We start from the raw sequence: 22970 nt of genomic DNA on the forward strand, positions 1-22970 counted from the left end.
AAAATTTATATTTTTGTATTATTTAAAAAATTTTTGTTTATAACAATAAAACTAATAACAAATAAAATAAATAATCTATAAAAATGTGTGTTGCTCAATGAAAACAGAATGTTATGAACACAATTTTCACATGTATGTAGTTTGTTTAAAGCATAAATATTAAAATATGTGTTTTATGAGTGGAGAATCTTCTTAAGAGAGATAAAAGAAAAATACGGGAATAGATTAAACGGTGCAGGTCTTTAGAAATCTTCTTGATAGTATTTGTATTAATTATAATACATAATATGAGTTCCTAGAATAATGAACGATTAGAATTATGGCAGTTACTCCGTATTACTTAATACGGTAAAATTCGACGGGTAAAATAATATTAACGTGACGTGAAGAAAATGCATATTAAACTATACGTTTAATAATCTTAATCTATTCTTCGTGATTACACAGGATATTTCGGTAAGCAAAGGGACAAGTCGAAACAGGCAGATAATGTGACGCAAATGATATCTTTAATTTATAAACTCTTTACAAATATGTACATTATAACAAAAATTTCCTCTTTATGACGATGGCGTACCCAACGTAAACGTGAAACGTAAACAGACGCAACGATCGACAGTGATTCATCGTATTCGTTAGCCGAACGCTCGGGAATCATTGTGATTCACACGTATTTCGTCACTGGCGAGTCGTCGTTCGTTCGATGAATACAGTCATCACGGCCTACACGATTAGACGCGAAATTCGCGATGTTCGTTTTCGCACGGACGCTACGATCTCGTCTTCTCGCAGTGGAAAATGATACCTTTTATCATCACAAAATTTGGAGACTGATTTCTGATTTTCCCAACAATCAGAGATACATTTCCTCAAAGAGTCATGTCATTGCATTAAAATCTAAGAGTCTCAATAATGCCAATAAAATTAAACGATAAATCAATGTCAAATTTTAGTAGAGTAAAATAAAATTTAAAGATACATTTACTTGAAAAGATAAATCCATTGATGTATCTATTCTCTTTTAAAAAATACTCAGATATTAAATCATTAAAATAGTGAATATTATATAAAACAGTGTGCCAAATTGTCGTGCTTTCTGGCGCAAAAATGCCTGTTCTGCGACAGAATTAATCATGAATCACCGAATAAATGATTATTATTAATCATTTTAATTACGTAGAACGACAGCGTTATTTTAAGGCCAATTTAACATATTTTGTTCAAAAACGTTAATGACGTCATATGGCCTGAAAATTTGCAGAATCAAAATATAAGAGGCACGTGTTACGAGTGCTTTATCTTAATCTTCGAGTGATCGTTTGATAGATCCGGTGAAATTATTTTAATTACAATATGATGCGCGTCAATGTCCTTCGAAAAAGTCTCCTTCATTTTGGAGTTTAACAAGCGTGAAACATTTGATAACTCAGAGGATTTCAAGTCGTTTTCAAATACGATATTAACGGTGAAAACGTAAAAATCGAATCATTGAATAACGAAATTAAGACTTGAATTACAAATTAAATATAGCTACACAAAACATAATAATACGAGTATTCAGATTAAATACATATAACTATAACTTTATATAAAAAACGTATTATATAAGTCTATAATTATATATAACAATAGTTTTTTGTGTTACTATAGATCAGTTTTAATATATTTATATATAACTTCGCGAAATTATATGACTCTACTAAAATATAATTAACTATCAACCGACATTGAGATAATAATTATATCAAGTCGCCCAATCAAACATATGATAACGTTTTATGCGAAGTTTATAAAAATCGTACGCAGGAAAGTCGTGATATAGACGACAGTTTACCTTGACGAGCGATTAAATAAATAATATCGGCCGACGGAAACTACCAGGCCCACACAAACCAAATTTATGAGGCATCCCATAACGCTTCATGTGATGTCGAATAATTTTCCTGTTACACAAGAAGGAATTTTAGGATCCTACTTTCTAATTCGTGACACCGCAAAAATCGATTTTTCGTCAATCGATTTGTTCAACGGTAGAAAGTGAAATTCCTTTTGTTCTCCTCAAGACGATATTTGTGTAATTATTATATATAAATATACTTAAAACTGACCATGTAGTTCAGTAAAAGCCAATTATCGCTGTGTTAACACGACCGTTAAAAGCATGCTGTAAAAAGGGAATTTACAGTACCAAGAAAGAAGGCTACATCACGTAGTTTTTCGAAAACTTGCCGATATCATCCTTAGATTAAAGCTCGCGTATCACAAAATTCGGCGGTAATAATGGCTATTGAAACACGAAGAGAAAAAATTTGCTATGAACGCTAATTCATAACGGCAAATTCCATTTGTAAATATAGAGATCGCATATTACTTGCAACAAATATTTATTCTTTTTTATCGCAACAAAAATTATTTGCAATAAATGCAAAATATTTTTTAAATATGCAAATTTGTATGTTATAAACAGAAAACAAATTTGGCAATTAAATTTTGCAATCTCTTTGCGTTTATAGCAAAATTATTTTTCTCCGTGAAATAAGCTGCGCGATGAAACGCAGTTCGTAAACATGAAAATGCGTTTTCGCAGCCTCCGAATTTATTGCTGGCATAGACCTTGTAAATATGGACTGGCAATTGCTAGTCAGTTTTTGCATAAAAAAACAATCTAAAGAAAAAAAATATACTTTTTAGGTACTTTTCTTTCTTAAAATGTCTGGAAATGTGTATTGCGCATATCAGTTAAACATAAGGCGTGTTAACATTAAATCAGAATTGAAAATGTATTATAGAGAATTATAAATTACCTTTAATTTCTCATTGAATCTAAATGTATAAATCAATCATATCAAATGTATAGTATATGTCAAGCATGCACAAGACATATTTCCGAACTCTTCTAGAGCTACGTTCAATAATATCACCCGAATGCTCCTGTGTATAATTTTATCTTTGCGTTCACCGAATATTAAACAAGGATAAACTGATACACAGAAGCACTCGGATGGTGTTTCTGAACGTAATATAAAGAGATAAGTACGAACACAATCTTGTTTGTATTGCCAGTTCATGTGTACAAGGTTTATGGTTGCTGCACGTATGTTGTATAATATAGATTAATAGCGAGAACTATAACGAAAAGATTATTTTCCTTCAATAATTCTATCATTTAAATTTGACTAGCAATCTTTTCGTTACGGATCGAACGCAACACGCTCGTTCACGTCGCAGAACAGGCGAAGAAATTGGACACCAATATCGGTATCGTTTTTAAAAAAAAAATCGCAATTTCGCGTTAAAGGAATCACTCCAAGAGACCGAGATCAAAAGAGACTTATCGTCAAGAGGCTCTTTGTCGTTTACCATCATCGGGAACAGTCAGAGGGTCTGTGTAGATCTCAGAAGGCTCGCAGTCGCACCTCCATCTCGGGATCCTGGCGGTGAGGCAAGTGAGGCTCGATGCCGGTCGCGGTGGCACCGGTGGCACCTGCACCGCCCACGTGTCGGCTATGGTGGCCGTGATGATGATGATGGTGGCTGGTCGCATGGTGTGTGTCGTGGTGATAGTGATGATTAAGATGCGGCGGTTGTGCGGCCGATGCTGGTCCACTCCGATAGGTACGTTGCTTCTCCTCGAAATCACGCAGTCGTTGATTGTAACGCTCGAGCTGATCACGTAGCAACGCGTCCTCTTCAGCGGCGTGTTCCTCGTCATACTCGAGGCAGCCGACGCCGTCCAGTCGCTCCAGGTCGATCCAACCCCGCCACCTCACGCACACACCGTTCATGATCAAATGCGAGCGCAGGTGTACCTGGAACATCGCCATCCGGGCGGAACGTAGTTGATTATGAATTCGTTGTTGACGTCACGTGGGTCCTGATGGATGATCGGGATGCTTTTGGATGGACTCGGGATCGATGGAGAACTTGAGGTATTGATGTTGAAGAGCTAGGCTTCTGAGACGGGATGTGTCTTGAGATAAAATTGTTTTACGTTGAATATCTTTTCTTGGGTGCAGGATTAATTGCGTGGGAATAGGAGTGAAATCCGGATTTTTCAATATTGAAATAATGATAATAAATAATAATTCATCATAATAGCTTAATAATTCCTTTGGTGTCCAATTCTTATAGCAGATAGAAAGAAATTGATGATATATTTATATTCATTAATATAATATTTCCTCTTCTCTCAAAATGTATTATTGATTGCCATTCAATTAACGTTACAATGGATGTTAGGATCGAAAGGATTCGAATTTTAAAGGGTTAATAGTTCGATTCTTCTATCTTGTTATCGAAATTATTATTTAATTTAAAGTGGTTTTATAATTTCAAAAATTTTCAATAATTGTATCATTAAAATGAGGTCAGCGACTCGTTATTTCGATCATGTCACGTATATTATACCAATTAAAATAATTAGTAGTTATTTTAGTGGCGTGATATCATACATTGAAAAAGAAATTATTAAATTTTAATAAATGTTTATTGAAATAGTATACTATCACTGAAAAAAAAGATTGGCTGCTACAGAAAATTAGATGGTAAAATATGGCGTAGCATTTTTTTTTAATTGACGTCAGCAGCCAATTTTTGATTGCAGCAGTCAATTTTTGGTTGCGTTAGCCTATCCACAATGTCAGTATAGGATTTTGATTGGCTGTTGCAACCAATTAAATGCTATGCCATATTTTACCATCTAATTTGCTGCAGCATCCAATCTTTTCTTTCAGTATTTCAAGGAAGTATTTACTTACAGTAAATAAATATTTATTCAATAAGAAATATAATAAAATTAATGATTTTCGTACCAAATAAATAAATACATGTTTACATTTAATAAATATTTAGTTAGTACTATTTAGATAATATTTATTAAATTATATTCAAATAATATTTATTAAAATTTAGTAAACTTTTTGTTCAGTGTATCTAACAGCTAGTTAAACTAGCTAGTGTGTATAATTTAAACGCCGAGAATAATACACTGATATACATATGATATATGACTAACACAATTAATAAAAAAGTGATGAGCAAAATGAAAAAAGCGTTGGAAAAAAAGTTAGTTATAATATACAAGAAAAGACATTTAATTCAGTACTGTTCAATATAAATTAACTAACATTGAAGTTTTGAAGTCAAAATGTCTTTATCGTGACGGAATGGTATTGTCAATTCAAATTGCTCTTCGAAGTCTACAGGAGAAAATGACGAGGCGCGTTGATCTCTTCTCAAAGCCGTCATCGACCGCTCGTTTTGCTCAACCTCTCGATCTTTCTTTTTGCAAAATTCACGTCGGCGTGGGTTGTAGGAAGGTTCCATTACGTGCTCTACGACCCGCAAGTTTCAATCACGCCCCCCCCCCCCATTCTTTCGTCTCCTCTTCTCGAACCTCTTCTCCATCGTGTCCGACAACAGTGAGTGTTTCTTATTTCCGGAGAATGATTACGCAGATTGGAAGGTACGAGGAGGCCTCGCGGTTCATCTCGAGATGAAGGGAGAAATGAGATTGAGAGAGGCAAGGCTATGTTCCTCGTAAGAAGTCAATTACGAGCAGAAGTAACTTTCGATGGCATTTGCACGAGCCGCCGTAAAAACTCGCCGAGTATTATTATCTCACATATTTCGATTTGTTGCAATCTTTATGAAAGATTAGGAAATTGTCAGTCAAATCATGGGATGCATTTTAAGATACCTACAAAAAAAGACTTCTTAAATCAAGTCAACCATATAATATGCTCATATATAAGCAAACATATTAATATAATCTTGTTTCAAAGATAGTCTTGATTTGACTGAATTTGTGTTGATGCAAATATTACTTTGTACTCAATTTAAGACTTGCTCAATAAAAAAATCTTATACCAATACAGATTCAAGCAAATTAAGACTAAAACTTTTGAAACAAGCCTACAAAATTTTTGCTTCTACTCTCTAAAAGTGAATCAGTGTATTATTATTGATTACATCAGTTATATAGTATATAAATTTAGCACTGAAGTCATCAGCGAATATTTACTGTTTTTCAGTAATAATACACTGATTCATTTTAGAGGTTATGATTTTCTGCAGATTCATTCTGTAGAAATCATAACTTCTCAAAATGAATCAGTGTATTATTACTGAAAAACAGTAAATATTCACTGATATTACAGTTATAAGCGTATAGCACTGAAGTCAGTGATAATACACTGATTCACTTTTAGAGAGTATATGAGCATATTATGATCGATTTAAGAATAATCTCTTTTTTGTGTTATGGAGAAATTTTATTTAACACATCGATGTATTAATTCCTTTTTCTTTAATTTGACTTTATTTCACTTACGTTTGGTATAACAAAGAGTCACGTCTGTACTTAATCATTATACAATTCTTTTATACAATTTCCATCCAGTGTTGGCTCTCTTTCACAAGTTTTTTTATTGCGATAATTTATTTTATTTGGAGCCTTTGTCTTTATATATTATTTATCTTAAGTATATTTTCTACAGCTAAACTAGTATACACTTTTGGAATTTAGAGTAAAATAAGTATATGTTTAATATTTGATTAAAGTGAGAAAAAGAAAGTTGCAGTTCTAATGCAGAGAGAGTTTAATGCAGGAAAAAACAGATTCATTGTTGCAATATGAGATGAATATATATATATAATATATATATGTATATGAAAAATGATTTGAATAATAAATTTCCAAAAGTTAGGAAATATATAATTTAGAACAAATTATAATTGCAAAGTATTTACACATATTACAAGAAATATTAAACTATTCATTATTAGAAATGAAAAGGAAAAAAACAAGAAATATTGTAAAAAATATAAAATTGTAGAGATGTTAAAATTACACGATCTCGAGCGTCTGGGTCTGTTTACCTGTGTTATTTTCCTGACTTGATTTATGTCTACTAATTAATCCGGGAATATTGCTAGGCGGCGTTTTCCGAGTAAAGTCTAATGGAAGACTCTCGAAAAGCTGACGATTACCGGGTTCTGCGTCGACGATGCAACACGGTGTTATTTTATTTTCTGGCAAACGACCCGACTTCCGGTCCCGTCGCGGAGCCCAGATATTATTACGAGGTCAAGAACGCTCGGGAAAAACCAGTTGAGACCGTGTTTGTAATCCCGACGTAACGAACAACGACACGCAATCAATGAATTAAATGAGTCAAAGATCTAAACGACTAAAGACCTACACGTGTTATAATATCTAATTCCCGATTTAACAATCAAGAATTTTAATATTTAATTTAATATTTATAACATTGATAATAAATGTTTTAGAAATAAAGGTATAGAAATTTATATCACACAGATATATAAATATATAGATAACATGTCATATTTCTATTGTTATTACATAATATATAATAGTTATTTTAATTATAATGTAATTATTTTATAATACTGTACTTTTTCAAATATATATTTTTAAAATCAATATTATTAAGGAAGGAGCATGAAAGTCTACCTAGGTAAATTGTTATAGTGAAAACAATTCTTTATACCATCAACTTAATAAAAGAATAAACGTTTCGACTTGATCATCAAGTCATCAGTATTGCATTCGCAATTAAAAATTCACAAATAATTAAATCTAAACAGCGATATCAAAATAAAAATGATAAAACATATAAAGTTATATGTGTCATTTACTTTTAAAATGTACAGAACAAATTTTCGAATAAAAAAAATTTCATATTTTGCCATACTACCGTTTATTTTTTCTTCAAGTTATTAAAGTGTGTCCTTTTTGTAAACATATATAGACAGACTATTTGTGACGCAATTAATTCGGCGTGAGAGTCGCGCACGCGAATGCCCCGGCGGTGGTAAATCGACGTTACATCTCGTTACATTCTTTCGCTTATAGCGCTTACAGCTGCTCGCCAACAATGCACCACGGGACGTATTTTTATGCAGTAATAATCGAGCCGCGGGGTGCAACTACGCGGGGTGGCGAGGTCTTAAATGTTTTCCATAATCGAATCGCTCGCGGCCTTTGCTCTCAAAGGACTACGAGTCCTGGATTTCCGTCTTTTGAAAAATTCCCGTTTTCCTGCGTATCAGCAGAACAGTTGTTAGATTTTTTTAGTATGATTTTTTTTTTAAATACAGAAAATAATTAGTTTACAATTTAAGATGACCAATCATCCAAAATTAGGAGGGACAGTCCCAAATTTTTAACTTTTCGTCCCACTTTACAACGTATCCTAAATTTTGTCTCAAATTAAGGACATGAATTAACTTTTTAAGTGTAAAAATAATAAGTGTGAAATATAAATGAAAATAATAAGTGTTTCAATTTCATATAATATTATACAATATACATTAAGTATTATTAGTTACTTACAAATATAATAATACATATAATTACTATTCATGTGTTTTCTTTATTAACAATTATTTAAAAAATGTTTACTCACTAAAATTTAATTACAACAATTAATAGTACATTTTTTAATGTCCCTCTTTCCTTTTTTATGGAGTTGATCACTTTAGTTTACATTAAAATCGATTCTCTCTTTCCTGCGTGCCTCTATGTCTAAATTGAATCTCAAGGCATTCTTATCTCACAGCAAGTGCGAGGCGATAAGAGTAGTTCCTGTTCACAACAAAAAGGTTCTTTCCGCGTAATCTTATGCATATTAATGCGCTTCTAGATAAGGCAAGGCGGTATCATTATGCGTTAAATCTTACGCGATGTGCATATTAACATAAGTATGAAACATAAGCAGGAAAATACGTCGAGTCTTCCGACGCAAGAATATTTATAACACACGTGTCCTTTACTGTTTCCTCGTAAGAATATCGCGAGTTCTATACTCGTGTTATATTTTTGCATAAGACTGCAATTTTATACCTTTTTTATTTTATATAATATAGCGAAACTTATTTATACTTAACGTTACTTATATTAAACAAATAAGAAAACGTCAAATACGGTCAAGGCTAGATATTGCATGGTGCCCAATAATATTTTTTACTATCAAATCGACGAGCAATTTAATTTGTAAGATTATTATTTCAGTTTGTAATTGCAAGTTCAACAGTAATCGGCGCGCAGTTTATATATAATTAAAAGATAATTTAAAAATTTACATAGAAATATTATTAAATATCTAGCCTCGTTTTTTAGCGCTTTCTTACTTATTTGATTTATTCATATATCTTATGTAACCTAGTTTTTTATCTCTTTATCGATCAGTTTTAAACCGTTCTATTTTAAATATATATATATACTTGTTACTTTGTAATTACAACATTGAGAATGACCCGATCGGGCTTGAAACGCCGTTTGTATTTTTGTTGTATTATTGTTTAGCTTTTATTGATTATATTATATCTTTAATTTATATATTATTTTCTTATGATATTTCTTATTCGTAGCCCTTCTTAACACTTCTATTATTAATTTATATTAATTAAACCATATTACACGATGTGTTTTAACCTAGTATTGTTATTTATAATAAAATTCAAAAGAAATTGTTGTTATGTAAAATTCTCACGAATATTCTTCAAGCAATTAGACTAAATCGACATATAATTAACTGCGTTCAGCAGAGAAAACTAATCAATTAGCGCTTAGTTTTTCTTTAATATGATTGGTTCCTACACTTAGATTTAGCAAAGAACTAAAGGCAAGAACCAATCATATTAAAGAATTACTAAGCTGATTAATTTTCTTTGCTGAACGTAGCCATTGTTTTCTTAAAAATGCGCTTATCATTTCAAATTGGAGTGACGGGCGTTTCGTGCTTTCGTAATCAAAGTAAAACAAAAAATCATGATGACATTAAAAATAATGTTAAAATGATTATAAAACGATCATTAAAAGTCACTTTTCAATTAGCCACGATTCATTTTAATATCATTGACATTATCAAGACCTGTTGTTCTGCTTGGATAATCGCGATGATATCTTCGCAGTTCGCCTTGCATCTTTAGCGTCGCGAAACGAATCGACGGGATATGTATATTCCGAGCGTCAACGAGACGCGCAAAAAGTCGTCACGACGAGGATCGGCGAGGAGAGGAGTGGACGACATACAACATCGTCATTAGTCATCACCGTCGTTCTCACGAGGAAAGAACAGTCGGCAACATTTGTTTTTCTCCGTCTGCGCACGGGCGTGACGATCATTATCGTCACATAATGGGTCGTCGTAATAGGCGATATTTAAACTGTAACGCGCCGACATCGTGTAACCCTTTCTCATTTGCATTAGCGAGCGAAAAAAAGCAAGAGTGCAGAAAAAGAAGAAGCGAGCGCTACGAGAAAAGGGGTGAAAAATCGGCAAGGGCGGGCGAAGAACATACCTAAATATCCCGAGACAAACGACTGGCTATTTCACGTTCACCGGCCCTTTTGTTTCTCGATGGGCGTCACCAGCAGCGCTTTTTTGCGCCTGGTCCACTATATTGGGGCCCGTTAACATTCGTCAACGGTAAAAAAAAAAAACGATGTGTTAGGGGCATATGGTCAGCATGGCGCATCGTCCTTTATCTCTCGGTCCAGTTCTATACGCTTAATTTTTACGGATGTGCACAGGATGTGTGCCTCCGCGGGATCATTTCCGACTATAAATTCTGTGGTCCCTCAAGACAATGTTTGAAAAAAGACCCGCTGCGAGCTAAAGGGTAAGCATAATCTTTGCATTATCTTGACCTAAGGGTATATAAAGGTTTCCCAAAAATCATTCTCGAGATTCTGTAAAGTTTATTTTTCTTCGTACATTCCTCGTAATTCTAATAAAATTTGCTTTGCATTTTTTAATTTAACTTTTCTACATGGAGAGAATTTTCTTTTAAAATTTACCCTAAAAATATGGTAGTTGTGATACAATATTTTAAAGATTTTTACCATGCACTTCAGTAAAATTGATTAAACTTATTTTGTACCTTAGGTATTGTAATTTTATTAATGAATGAGAGAGATTTACATTAAAATTCTTCGAAATACAATGTTGTCCCACGAATTCATCATATTTTCAGGGTAAATTCTAAGAAAAAATTCTCTCCGTGTAGAATTATTTTTTTGCACTTTTAGATTGATTTTCTTTGCATTCGTTTAGTTCTGAGTTTCTCGAATCTTTCTATTTCGAAAAGTAATTTTAGACTCAATACTAAAGCGATAAAAGATAATATTGCAATGCAGTTATTTTTTTAATTTAACGTTAAGATTTGTGGGCTTCGTATATAGCTTTATTACGCGGATCAGCTCTCTCTTCTCTCATTCTTTTTCGGTTCGTTGAGCAAAGGGTTAAAAGCTTCGTCATTATCAGGCACCGCACGCGCTTTCTCTATCGTGCGTTTATCTCGATCGCGAATAAAATCTCTCCCTTAATTATTACGTCGCCCGACAGGGCACGTCGGTGGGCACAATGCACGAGGGCACGTGTGGTCGCGCGCCACTCTTTATTCCCCAGCTTATTGTCGATTAAAACAAAAAGAAGGCCGCAGGTCGTCCCGTAAACAACATGCCGCGTTCCGTGTGCAGGATCTAATGAATCGCTTCCGTTCCATTTCGTCTCCTTTGCAAAAGGAGACCCGACACGAAAGTGGATCGTAGAGTCAGAAAAAGTTTTGGAATCACAAATAACGTACCTAATATGTAAGTGAACAATGAATGAAGATAGCGGTTGCATTTTTTAACGGGATAATTAACATGAAATATTTTCAATATTATAAAAATAGCTCTTATTTTTTAGTCTTAGTTATTTTTTAATTAATTGAATTCGTATTATGTCACATGTATACTCTTCAAAACTTTTAGGATGAATCTCGCTCTGGAAAGTGAAATCTCACTCGCTAAAAGTGCATCAGGGTATTATTACTGACTTCAGTGCTACACTCATAACTATAATCATCAGCGAATATTTACTGTTTTTCAGTAATAATACATTGATTCATTTTTAGAAGTTATAGTTTCTACAGATTGAATCTGCAAAACCTCTAAAAGTAAATCAGTGTATTATTACTGAAAAACAGTAAATATTCGTCGATAATTACATCAGTTATAAGTGTAGCATTGACGTCAGCAATAATACACTGATTCAGTTTTAGAGAGCATTTTTTAATATTAAAAACTGAGCCACTCTTTTTCAAGACTAACTCAGTTTTCACTTTCTAGATTTCACTTCAAAGAATATTTAGAGTAACTTAAAAAATGGTAAAAACCATGAGAAAAATTGAGGAACTTTTTAAATTTTAGGAAAATCGAATTTTTTTTTCTAAAAAATGTTATCCATGTGGATTATAAACTATGGAAAAAATATTCGCAAAAACTGTGGATTTAGAAAATCTGAAAAAGAACAAAGAAACTATGAAAGTTCTAACAGGTTACTAGGACTATTCGTTCGACCTTTGCGAGACGGGAAGATTTATGAGCCATTATGTACTGTGTGACTAGCGGAACAGCTTCGAGGCATCTGGCGGCGTTTAACGGATTTCTATGGTGCTAATTGCCGTTAGTGCCCACTAATAGCAACGTGGCTTTTACTTTCCTGTCGTTTATGAATTATAACAGAGTTACGTGAAAGAACAACCCCTGATCTCGAAGATATTCAAGTCGGCAGTGCAAGATTTATTGTACTTTTTCGATCTGTGATGATGAATAATTAAGCTTTAAAAATATATATGAATAGATAAGATAACTTCTTTTATTTTTCATTTAATTATAAATTTAATAAAAATTAAAGTCACTTTAACAGAAGTTTATTTGGTATTTAATGTTACTTTGAATATTTGTACTCCTAGAAATTTTGGAAGAAAATCACACACGATTAAAATTTTGTTAAGGAAAAATCAACTTTAAATTAATCAAGAAATCCGTTTCTAGATTTGGATAATTTCTTGATGGATTTTTCATGTATTACATTATAAATACGGTTTGCGTAATGAAGAATACAAACTTATAATTATAATATATAAAATAAAATAACAAATTGTTTTTTTTTAATATAATGTAAAGATTACAAAGACTTGTAAAAATTACTAAAAAAAGCTATTTAATAGTAAGTAATCGAATAATCTGGAATGTTTTCAGACATTCGCGAAAGCAGCAGCGCGCGCAGTTTGCAAAATGGCGTCGCGACGACGCCGCTATCGATCGCGATGGCGACGCCGAGAGGCGTCGGCCACAGCGTCGGCGTACGAGATTGCTAGTTGACGAATTTAAAGAGAAAGCTCATCGAGCTTTTGCAGTCTTAGGACAAAAATATCGTATTTTTTTCATTTTAATTGCGTCGATTATTTGAAAGCTGCGTTTTTAACTGAAAAGTTGCGGAATTCTTCTAAATTTTAGGAAAATCGAATATTTTTTAAAAATATTATTTATATGGCTAAACTATGAAAAAAAAATTCGTAAAAAAATTGTAAATTTCGAAAAATCCAGAAAAGAACAGTAAAAAAAACTATAGAAGTTCTTCCACGCGATCATACTAATAACGCTATATTATCTTACTTATCGTTATATCAGTCGTGTTACGTTTAAATCGCCCTTTGATTTCTAATTTTTGACCATTTTACACAACAAATTTGTTCGTTCGACACGAAGATAAATTGGGCCAGGTTGAAAATGGACCCCCGTGGTGGTACCCCAAGAATTCCTGGAGACCGGATGCGTGGGTGACACGTCGGCGCCATTGTTAAAGAAGTAGTGGCCGGATACTGACGGATACTAAATTATAGATTCTCGAAAGGTTGCGGAGCGTCTACGTCTGTTACGGCCCCTAATTTGGCCACTAGTACGAACCAATTACGACCGCACGATAATATTCGGGAACCGCCGTTTCAAGATTCGAGCTGTCGGGGTCGAAGGCTCTCGCTGAAAGGCAACAGAGGTAGTCCGTTTTCTCGCCAGTTTGGTAATATTTATGAACTTTACTCAAAAGACTCCGAGGTCGTAGAAAAATATGTCGTTTTTAAATTCTTGAACTTTTAAGTTCGAAGTCGACGATTTTTTAGAAATTTATTTTTTTGCAGAGAAGGAATTTTTCTCGCGATGTGAATTCTATTTCTTTATCTCGATAATTAATTAATTTTTATATAAATTTTTATGATAAGGTATTTAAGAATGGATTTCTATTGGCAAAGGCAAATGATTGAAAATTGATTGTGGTTTATTGGAATAAGGTCTACGATAATCGAAATAGGGATGTTTCGATCTCCAAAGATCGATCTTCTCAAACGACATAATTTAAAAAATTGTTTTAAACCAATTTTGCAAAAAATTGATTTTTCTAACTAAAAGGAGTTATTTTAGACCGATCTTTTTTTATAAGGAATCTTCTTTTTTAATTAAGAGAGATATATCGAAGCAATCTTTTTGCAAAAAATCGATTTCTAACGAATCGATCTGAAGATCACATCCCTAAACATCAAGATGGTTTTAAAAGATTGGTGCCCACTTACCTTGCCGTGTTCCTTGTCAAAGTCACAATCATTGGGATCGACAGGGTAGTTTCCAGATGCGTTGCCGAAAACAAGCTGGAGGTTGGTGCCCGTTGCCGCAAATGCGATCTCTGTGTGGCCTTCCCGACAGCCATTTTGAAAACGTACTTGACGTTCTTCAATCGGCCGATCTCTGTATCCAGTGTATCTCACCTATAAAAATAGGCAGAAATATCGCTATTAGCAATATACATAAATACATATTAATGTATGGTATGTTTTCTCAAGAATAACAAATGTAAAACAATCATTAAGATGCATTAATGTGAATTAATTTGAATTTTAAGTTGCGTATATAATTCTAAATTTTATATTTATATGTATATGTATACCTATTTTTTGTTATTACATTCAGTGTGTAGATCTAATTTTTAGATTTATATTATTAGATTTAATATGTAGATAATTATACTAATGATATTTTTAATAACTATATATTATAATCATTAGAATCAATATTATTTCTTCTCATATGATTTTGCAAAAATTATATATCAAAAATTAATTATGATAAATGCCATAAGCACCGACCAAACAAAATATACATACCTATAGTTCTTCAATGATATAGTTTCTCAACCAATGATTTCAATAATTTTCTAACAATGTTTAAATAAAAATTCATTACTTTCAAATTGCAAAAAATCTTCATGTCCCTTTATTGTCGTCTCAGTATTGGTGAATCAATTGACTTGATGATGTTCGTCAAGAGAAACGTATCGGAATCTCGACTGAATTCTCACTTCGAAAGTTTCTGATTCACGGAGATTTGTTAAGATACGAAATAAACGTAGAATACTAATTCGCTGCTCGTGGGTGATCCATAGTTGGATAAATTCGAAGAAAGGACGACATTCCTATGGCATCGCGTATTCTGTGTCGGCAAGCGACGGAAAATCCTTTGCTGTCCCGATATCTCTCACTGCGCATTTCGAATTACGCCACGTAATTCGAAAGACATTCCTCGAGGTATTCGACCGAGATTGATCAGCGAATAGTAATCAACGTTAAATTGATTTCAAAACAAAATGATTAATTCTCGGAATTAATATAGCAACGATTACACAATGTAATTACGACAAGTGTTGTTTAAACCTCTCCGTTTGGATTATTATTTATATATATATTCAGTGTCTCATTATTCTCTCCAAAATAGTCTTTGAAGACTAATGTCTATTTTTACCAATATCGATTAACTTTAATTTCGATTTAACTTACTTTTTATTTTTTTCTAGTTGTAAATATTAATAATTTATAGGAAAAGCTGAAAAGTAAACTAAACCGGATTAAATCTACATTGTTGGAAATGGGCATATAATTCCACCAAAGTAGATTTACTTCAATCTCGCGGTCCAACTTAATCTTCATCTTTTTCTATTTTTTAGGCCGTTTCTACCAATATAAATTAACTTTTGATTTAATGTACTTTTTATCTTCTTTTAGTTCTAAGAATTAAAATAGGACAAAACATAAAATTATAACTAATCCGAGATTAATGTTAATCTACATTAATAGAAATGTACATTGCTCTCGGTTTCATCAACATAAGATTAATTTTATTCTCGATTTAATTAACTCTTTACCTTCTAATTCTAATTTCTCTAATTCTAAGAAATAGAAAAAGGTGAAGAGTAAACCGAGATTAAAGTTAGTTGGTTCAATTTACTCTTTATCTTTTTCTAATTCTAATTTCTCTCTCTCTCTCTCTCTCTCTCTCTCTCTAATTCTAATAATTAGAAGAAGAGAAAGATAAATTAAAAAAGATAAAGGTAAATTGAAATTAAAGTTAATCTTACATTGATTGAACCGAGATTAAAGTTAATCCATGTTGGTGAAAATTAATCTTTAAAGTTTACATTGGTAGAAACAAGCATAAATTGGAGAACCGTTACATAAGGTTGTCGACTGTAATATTTGTACAGCTCGCATATTTACAAACAGAATCTAATTCAATGCATACGTCGAATATTATAAAAATGAAAGTAAGCTGTCAAGTAAGTTCCTTCGACGTTTTCTTTATGAAAACTCATGACGTGCACTTTTTCGCTTCCTTCGCGTCTTACAAAGATATCGTGCGTTCAATGTTACTTTTTATTTGTTTATCAAAGCGAGTGTTTCTCGGAAACATTAACGTATAATAATTTTAACGTATCCAATAATGCCTATTTTACGCGTCTTTCCTCTGTGGACTTACCTCGCTTTCGCGACTCAACCTTCTGAACAGCTCATCGCTCTCAAACTTGGCCTTCTGATCGGGCACAACGCGCGGCATCTTGAAGACGAGCCGGGGTGGTCGCGGCTGTTCGTACAGGCCCATTCCGTCGAACGGCAACACACCCACCCCCGCATGCTCGCTCATTGCGTGCATCATCTTCGACGCCGCGGATTTGCACCGGACCACCTGGACGACACTCTCTCCTTGTCCTCCTCGCGGATGTCACCGAGGTCGACTGGACTGTACGACACTACCGTTACTAGTTACTATATACGAGAGATCGTATTACTTAGAGAAAAAAAATGAAAAGCTCCGAAAGTAGTTAAGTGATCACAAATCACCTTGTATCCTCTTTCGCGCGATTCACCACGCTCGATCCACAAGATAACCGCGAGGAGACACTCTCGCCAGCAAGGACACGCACAATGTGGCGCTTCAGTGAAGACTGGAGCATCGAACCGAAAAGCGCGCGGAGTTCCCCCACCGGGTCTCACTCGCTCCTGGGAGCTTGGAACCGCCTCTGAAGTCTCTGGACCGCCCTCCAGTTCTCCCTCTCTCAGTCACTGAATCACTGAGCTTCGTTCTAGTCAGCCAGCACGGCTCCCGATTCAACCCTCTGGAGGCGATATCGTAACACTCGGAGCAGCGAGCTTGCACCCTGATGCCGAGGGTGAGAGGAGGGAGATTGTGCCGGCACAATCTGGTTTCATGATTTTATAAATGGATGGAAGATCGTTGCCTGGACTCGGTCTTACGAGCCGTTTATTTTCTAAGTGCTTTGAAATGCGTCTTATTTTCTTTTAAACTGAGACCGGGAATAAACGAGCTTTAACGTAAGTTTTATCAAAAAATCTTTATTGAATGCGTTATTCCAAACGCTTCTATTGTCTCGTTCAATAATTATGATCTTGCACTGTTAAATCCAAGGTTAAATCTATAGTGTCAAATTTAACCTAACGTGAGTCGCTACTGCTCCTAATTAATCATATCGTTATTTTATACTAAAACAATGGTTATATTTGACATTATACAATGTTAAGTTGACATTATCAAGTGTCAAATTGACACGATACAGTATCATATACAATAACTATCGTTTTGGTAAAAAATGACGATGTATTTAGTAGGAGCAGTGGCGACTCACGTTAGGTTAAATTTGACACTATAGATTTAACAGTGTGGGATACAGCGTTATAAATATGAGTTATATACAAAAGTTTTATTGAAAAAATAATAAATCGATAAATAATAATTGTCAATACTTTATGAACTAATTAAACGATCATTTAATATTCTTTTTAGAGTGATCCAAATTAAGAGGACTGGAGGGTCAGATTACTCGAAATTTTTGACAATTTTTTATGACGAATTAAATAAATGTATGGAAGTAAAATTCTGAGAACAATATTTATACATCATTTGAAAAATAAAAACTATATTTTTTATTTAAAATGCTTATATAAATATTATATATATAATATATATTATATACATATTATATTTATATAAACTAAAAAATTTAGTTTTTTTTGCTAATAAAAGCTGCAAAATAGTTGCTATTTTATTAATTTTTATTTAATCTATTTTGTAAAGGTGCATTCCATAAAACGACAAACTTTCTGAAGATTTCTTGTTAAAATTCGCCATGATCGGATCACCAACGGTCGAAATATCACTGCAAAACATTGACATCGAAAAAAAACGGAGTTTATACATATCGTATATTTATATAAGTATTTGTCAGTAAAAAATATTTTTTTTACTCTTTATATGTTGTATAAATATCGCTGAAAGCTTCTGTATATTTATTCAGTCCGTCATAAAAAAAATTAATAAAAACTAGCAATTTATATACAATCTTCTTAATCTTTAACACAGCTATAAAAACTATACCTAATAATAAGTTTTAAACCGTTTGAAGTTTAAAATGCAAGTGAACCTCCGCCTTACGCCGATAAAGAGAGAAAAGATTTTATAGTTCATATAATATTTTAAAACCTCATAGTACTAATAATACAAATTGTACAACAGTTTAAAATTTTTATTTTGGGTCCAAATATAATCTTTTACTATAGTCGGGGGTTAATATTCCAAAAATAATAAAAAATTAGAAAAAATTCATTTTAAAAAATTGATGATCAATATTTTAAAACCCACTGCTATAAATAATAGTGTAGTTTTTAGGTGTAGTTTTTATAGCTGTGTTAAAGATTAAGAAGACTGTATATTGCTCGTTTTTGTCAATTTTTTTAATAACAAACTGAATAATCTTAAATAAATTTTTTGCAATCAGTTTATAATCCAACAAAAAATCATTTCCTACGACACACAATCTATGTAAATGTGAACAAATAACAGAGCCTTTACCTATTTCGTTTAATACAAATAGGACAAAATTGTTATTTGTTCACATTTACACAGATTGTGCCGTATAGAAAATGACATTTCAAGGACTACCGGCACTTGAAAGTTTTCGCAAAGAGAAACATAGAGACAAGCTTCTTGTTATTTGCTCAAAACCATAAAAATGTTTTTTGCGCTCTTGACAATACCAAGGGACACTGTTGGGTTTACAAAGCAATATACTGCAGCGGGATCGGCAAGAGTGTCCGGATTGGCTGACAGAGTAATGCTACAATGTACCTCACAGGGATACGGGAAATACGTTGGACGGAGTGGAGGGATGATGCCCATTTCGGTCGCTGGATGCCTGCTTAGATAATATAACACCGCGTGTATCCCCTCGAGGGAGAAGAGATCTTCATCGTCTCTCTCTCGAGTGGCGGGGCTCATCCATTTGAGAGGATCATTGTCGAGGATCCGCTCGCGATTAAGATCGATGACCCTCCGGCGTGCGCGATCCATGGCGTTACCGGTCATGGATACCCATTTATCCTTTTTTCCTCCCTTTTTGTCTCCCCCTCTTATGCTCTTGAGCGCCGACAATATTACAGCTTCGATTCTCCGGTTAATCCAACTGTTCCGTTCCCAGATAGCACATAGTCGGCAAATTTTTTTTCGATTTCCCGACTTACGAAATAAATTCCTATTTCGTCTTATTTAAGTATTTTTGTTTTAAGTATTTCTGAGAAAGTCTCTCAAAACATTTCATTATTACGTTACCAAAAGCTCACCTTGAGCTCTTTTTCAGGTTCAAAAGGTATTCTTTCTCTAATCTTTTTCTATTTCTCTCTTATACCTCTTGTACATCCAATGAAAGCTCTGCTTTTTCTCATGTGACGATGCAAAGCAGCTCTCATTGAGTATCGCTCGTCGCGTCCAGTTTGCAATATGCATTAGTTTTGTGTGAAAATGAATCATATTTTGATTTTTATGCAAATTAAATATTATTTTTATTAAAAGTAACATACACAAATATGTATGTATACATATAAATGTATTTGTGTATATTTTTAAATTCCTTTAAGTTCATTTCAAACAAATTACGTTAATTCATAAAAAATTTAAGAAGGTGAATATCTTTCGAATTTAAATGGATCAGATATGCTATCTGGATTCGTCTCTTGTACGTTTAATATGTTCAAATGAATGGATGTCTAGACATTTTAACACAGTTTTGAATAAAGTAGGTACAAGAGTCGTTTGAAAAGTTTTGAGCCTCAACATGAAGATGGTATTACTCGTCAAAACCATTCTGGTACTACAATCGTACATGCTTTGAAAGATACCTGTGAAAATTATAGCCATTATGGACGCTCAGTTGTCGTTTGACAGTCATTTGTGCCATTTGATGATTTTGTAAAAATGGAAAAAATCGAATATATAATATTTCCAAGCCATTTCCAAGGCTCTGTTGGAGCGGTTTAGGCGAAACGAATCGGATTTTTTGCGTCGATTAATAACTGTTGATGAAACTTGGATTCACTACTTCACTCCTGAGACAAAGGAACAGTCAAAACAGTGGATTACATCCGTAGAAGCCTATTTTGCAGAGCAAGACGCCAATTATTATTTGAATGGGTTAAAGAGAGCATCGCTGGGAAAAGTGTATCGACTTAAAAAGAGACTATGTTGAAAAATTAAACTGAATTTTTGACCGAAAAAATACTTGTTTCTATGTTAGGCTCAAAACTTGTCAAATGACCCTCGTATGTGTGTCATTTCAATATGAAATATATACTCACCTATAAAAAATATGAGCCACTATTGATACGTATTTAGTGACCGTATTTTTTACGGGTGAGTTTATCTTCATAAAAATTGATAAAAGGTAAACAACGGAATTAATCCGTCGTTACACTTTTATTACTGTTCTTTGTAGCGGAGTGCATTTTACGAAGTTTTTTTCATTTTAAAAATTTTGAAGTAATAAAAGAAGGTAACATATGGGGCGGACCGCAAAACTGGAGATAACCACAAAAAAGTTAGTATTCCTTCATTTTGTTCTTTTATTGTATCGGTTTCTCGGACTCATTTTTTCTGATTCCCAGGTACGTTTCCGAGAAGCTGCAATTTTACTGCCTATGTATACGTACATAAGAATAGAACCAAAATATTTCTGTTATGTGCAATACAAAATAGAAGAAATAAAATTCAAGGTCTTAAAAGAAGAGAAAGTTTCTTTTGAACTTCCCGGCTTGTAGTTTTCCAATACTTTTGCTCTCTTCCTTTTAATTTAACAGAATATATCCATGCAAAGATTGTTTGTCCCTTTTTTCTTTTTTAAGTACCATAAAATATATGAATTGTTTTTTAAAATCCTTATTTTCCGCATGAAATGCATTTTGCAGAAGTATCTAAGAAAATAAGAATTTTTAAATAAGGATTTTCCAAATGTTATCAACTTAATATTTAATCGTGTAATTATTTGCTTAAAAACGGAAGTTGTAAAATTATGTTATAAAATGATAAAATAAATATTTAATATCTAGCTCGTCGCTCATGTTTCCTTTCGAGCAACCTTCGCATGAATATCTAAGCATGACGAAAGAGAAATTTCACGCTTGTCTCCGGATCGAGATGAGCGAATCTCCGCCTCTTCCCGCGCACTATTGGTCCAGCAGCCTCCGCCAATCGCAGCATCCTTCTGTATCCACGAAGGGAGGAAGTGCACGCACGATGCACACGGGCGCACACGCGCGCACGTGCGTGCGTATGACATATTGTTAGCTGCGTATATAGGTACGCTCGGGCAAGAAGGGCAAGGGAACATGGCTCGACATAGATTCGTTTTCCTACGTCCGTCGTTTCGAGAGATTAGCTCTTCCATTTTTTACTTTCAGAGATGTATACATGTGTACGTAGTACACATGCGTGCACGTGTGTATCTAACACCCAAATCTTGTCGTAACTGTAATTTGCAATTCTACTCGCGCAGGTTTTAGGGAATCTAAAATAAATGTAGATTTATTCTTCAGAAACTTTATATACATTTCAAGGATACGTAATTAAATTTGTGGTCGCATCTTGTATATACATCGTTGACTGCGAAATTTTGATTAAGCACACATTTAAATTTTATAAACTATAATATACGGACAGAAACATTTTAACTAGACATATACAATAGTAAATACACTTGCAAACCTTGATCACTATATTGATCTATTAATCATCTATTAATCTATCTATTTTTAAATTATAATAAAAGCTAACTTTATAATTTTATAAAAATTTTACAATTCCTTCCACCTTGTATGTAGATATTAGTTAGAGATATTCATATAAAAAGAATAATTATGCTGAAACATCTAAAAATTTAATTAGATACAGATCTGAAAATAATTTTCATCAAAGATCATCAAAATAATTACGGAGGAATCTTAAACATAATGAGCAATGCTGTAAAAAGTTTCGATATTTTAGCAATAAATTTGAGTATCCAACATAATTATTTTTATAGTCCAACAAAATTATTTTTAGATATATCTAGCTAAATTTTTAGATACTTCAACAAAACTGCCTTTTCCGTGCAAATATTATTAATTGCGTTCAAATTTCTATCTATAAAATCTACTCACTTTAAACTTTATATAATTATTTTTTTTTATAATTATGAATTCAAAAATCTTTTTCAATTTTCTGGACATTATTTATGTTTCTATCTATGCGAAAATCTCATTTTAAAAAATAAAATTTTAAATTAAAAAATCATTCAATTTTTTGGACACCATTAATTAAGGCAACGATAAATATACTCGCGATAAAAGCCGCACGTTTCTCGCGCGTCGAGGAACGACGAAGATCAATATCGCGGACGTTTCCGCGTTGCCAGAGAAACTTGAATACTCGCGCTATATACTGCAAACACCCGAGCTATCAAGCACGCAGG

The 22970-nt window shown here is 33.2% G+C and overlaps 1 protein-coding gene across 2 annotated transcripts; it reads right to left on the reverse strand.

Annotated features, from left to right (window-relative positions):
• Positions 1–3062: 3062 nt before the first annotated feature.
• LOC108729603 (protein big brother) lies at positions 3063–17102 on the reverse strand. Of its 2 annotated transcripts, none has more exons than XM_018458774.1 (4): positions 17020–17102; positions 16658–16918; positions 14425–14616; positions 3063–3809 (listed from the first exon to the last, which is right to left on the reverse strand). In XM_018458774.1, exons 2-4 carry the CDS (start codon positions 16832–16834, stop codon positions 3396–3398), a joined length of 783 nt encoding a protein of 260 aa, XP_018314276.1. In that variant the 5' UTR covers positions 16835–16918; positions 17020–17102; the 3' UTR covers positions 3063–3395. The 2 variants fall into 2 exon arrangements, with proteins under 2 accessions (XP_018314276.1, XP_018314275.1); XM_018458773.1 differs by having other exon boundaries at positions 16658–16944.
• Between the last annotated feature and the right edge of the window lie 5868 nt (positions 17103–22970).

The sequence above is a fragment of the Mycetomoellerius zeteki genome, unplaced genomic scaffold, assembly GCF_001594055.1.
Source record: "Mycetomoellerius zeteki isolate Tzet28-1 unplaced genomic scaffold, Tzet1.0 scaffold78, whole genome shotgun sequence".
NCBI classification, from domain to species: Eukaryota; Metazoa; Arthropoda; class Insecta; order Hymenoptera; family Formicidae; genus Mycetomoellerius; species Mycetomoellerius zeteki.

Coding starts and splice junctions, on each gene's coding strand:
- LOC108729603 (XM_018458774.1), bottom strand. CDS start 16,834: ATGATGCACGCAATGAGCGAGCATGCGGGGGTGGGTGTGTTGCCGTTC. Junction 14,617..16,657: donor GGTTGAGTCGCGAAAGCGAG/GTAAGTCCACAG, acceptor CTATTTTTATAG/GTGAGATACACTGGATACAG. Junction 3,810..14,424: donor TTGACAAGGAACACGGCAAG/GTAAGTGGGCAC, acceptor GCGATGTTCCAG/GTACACCTGCGCTCGCATTT.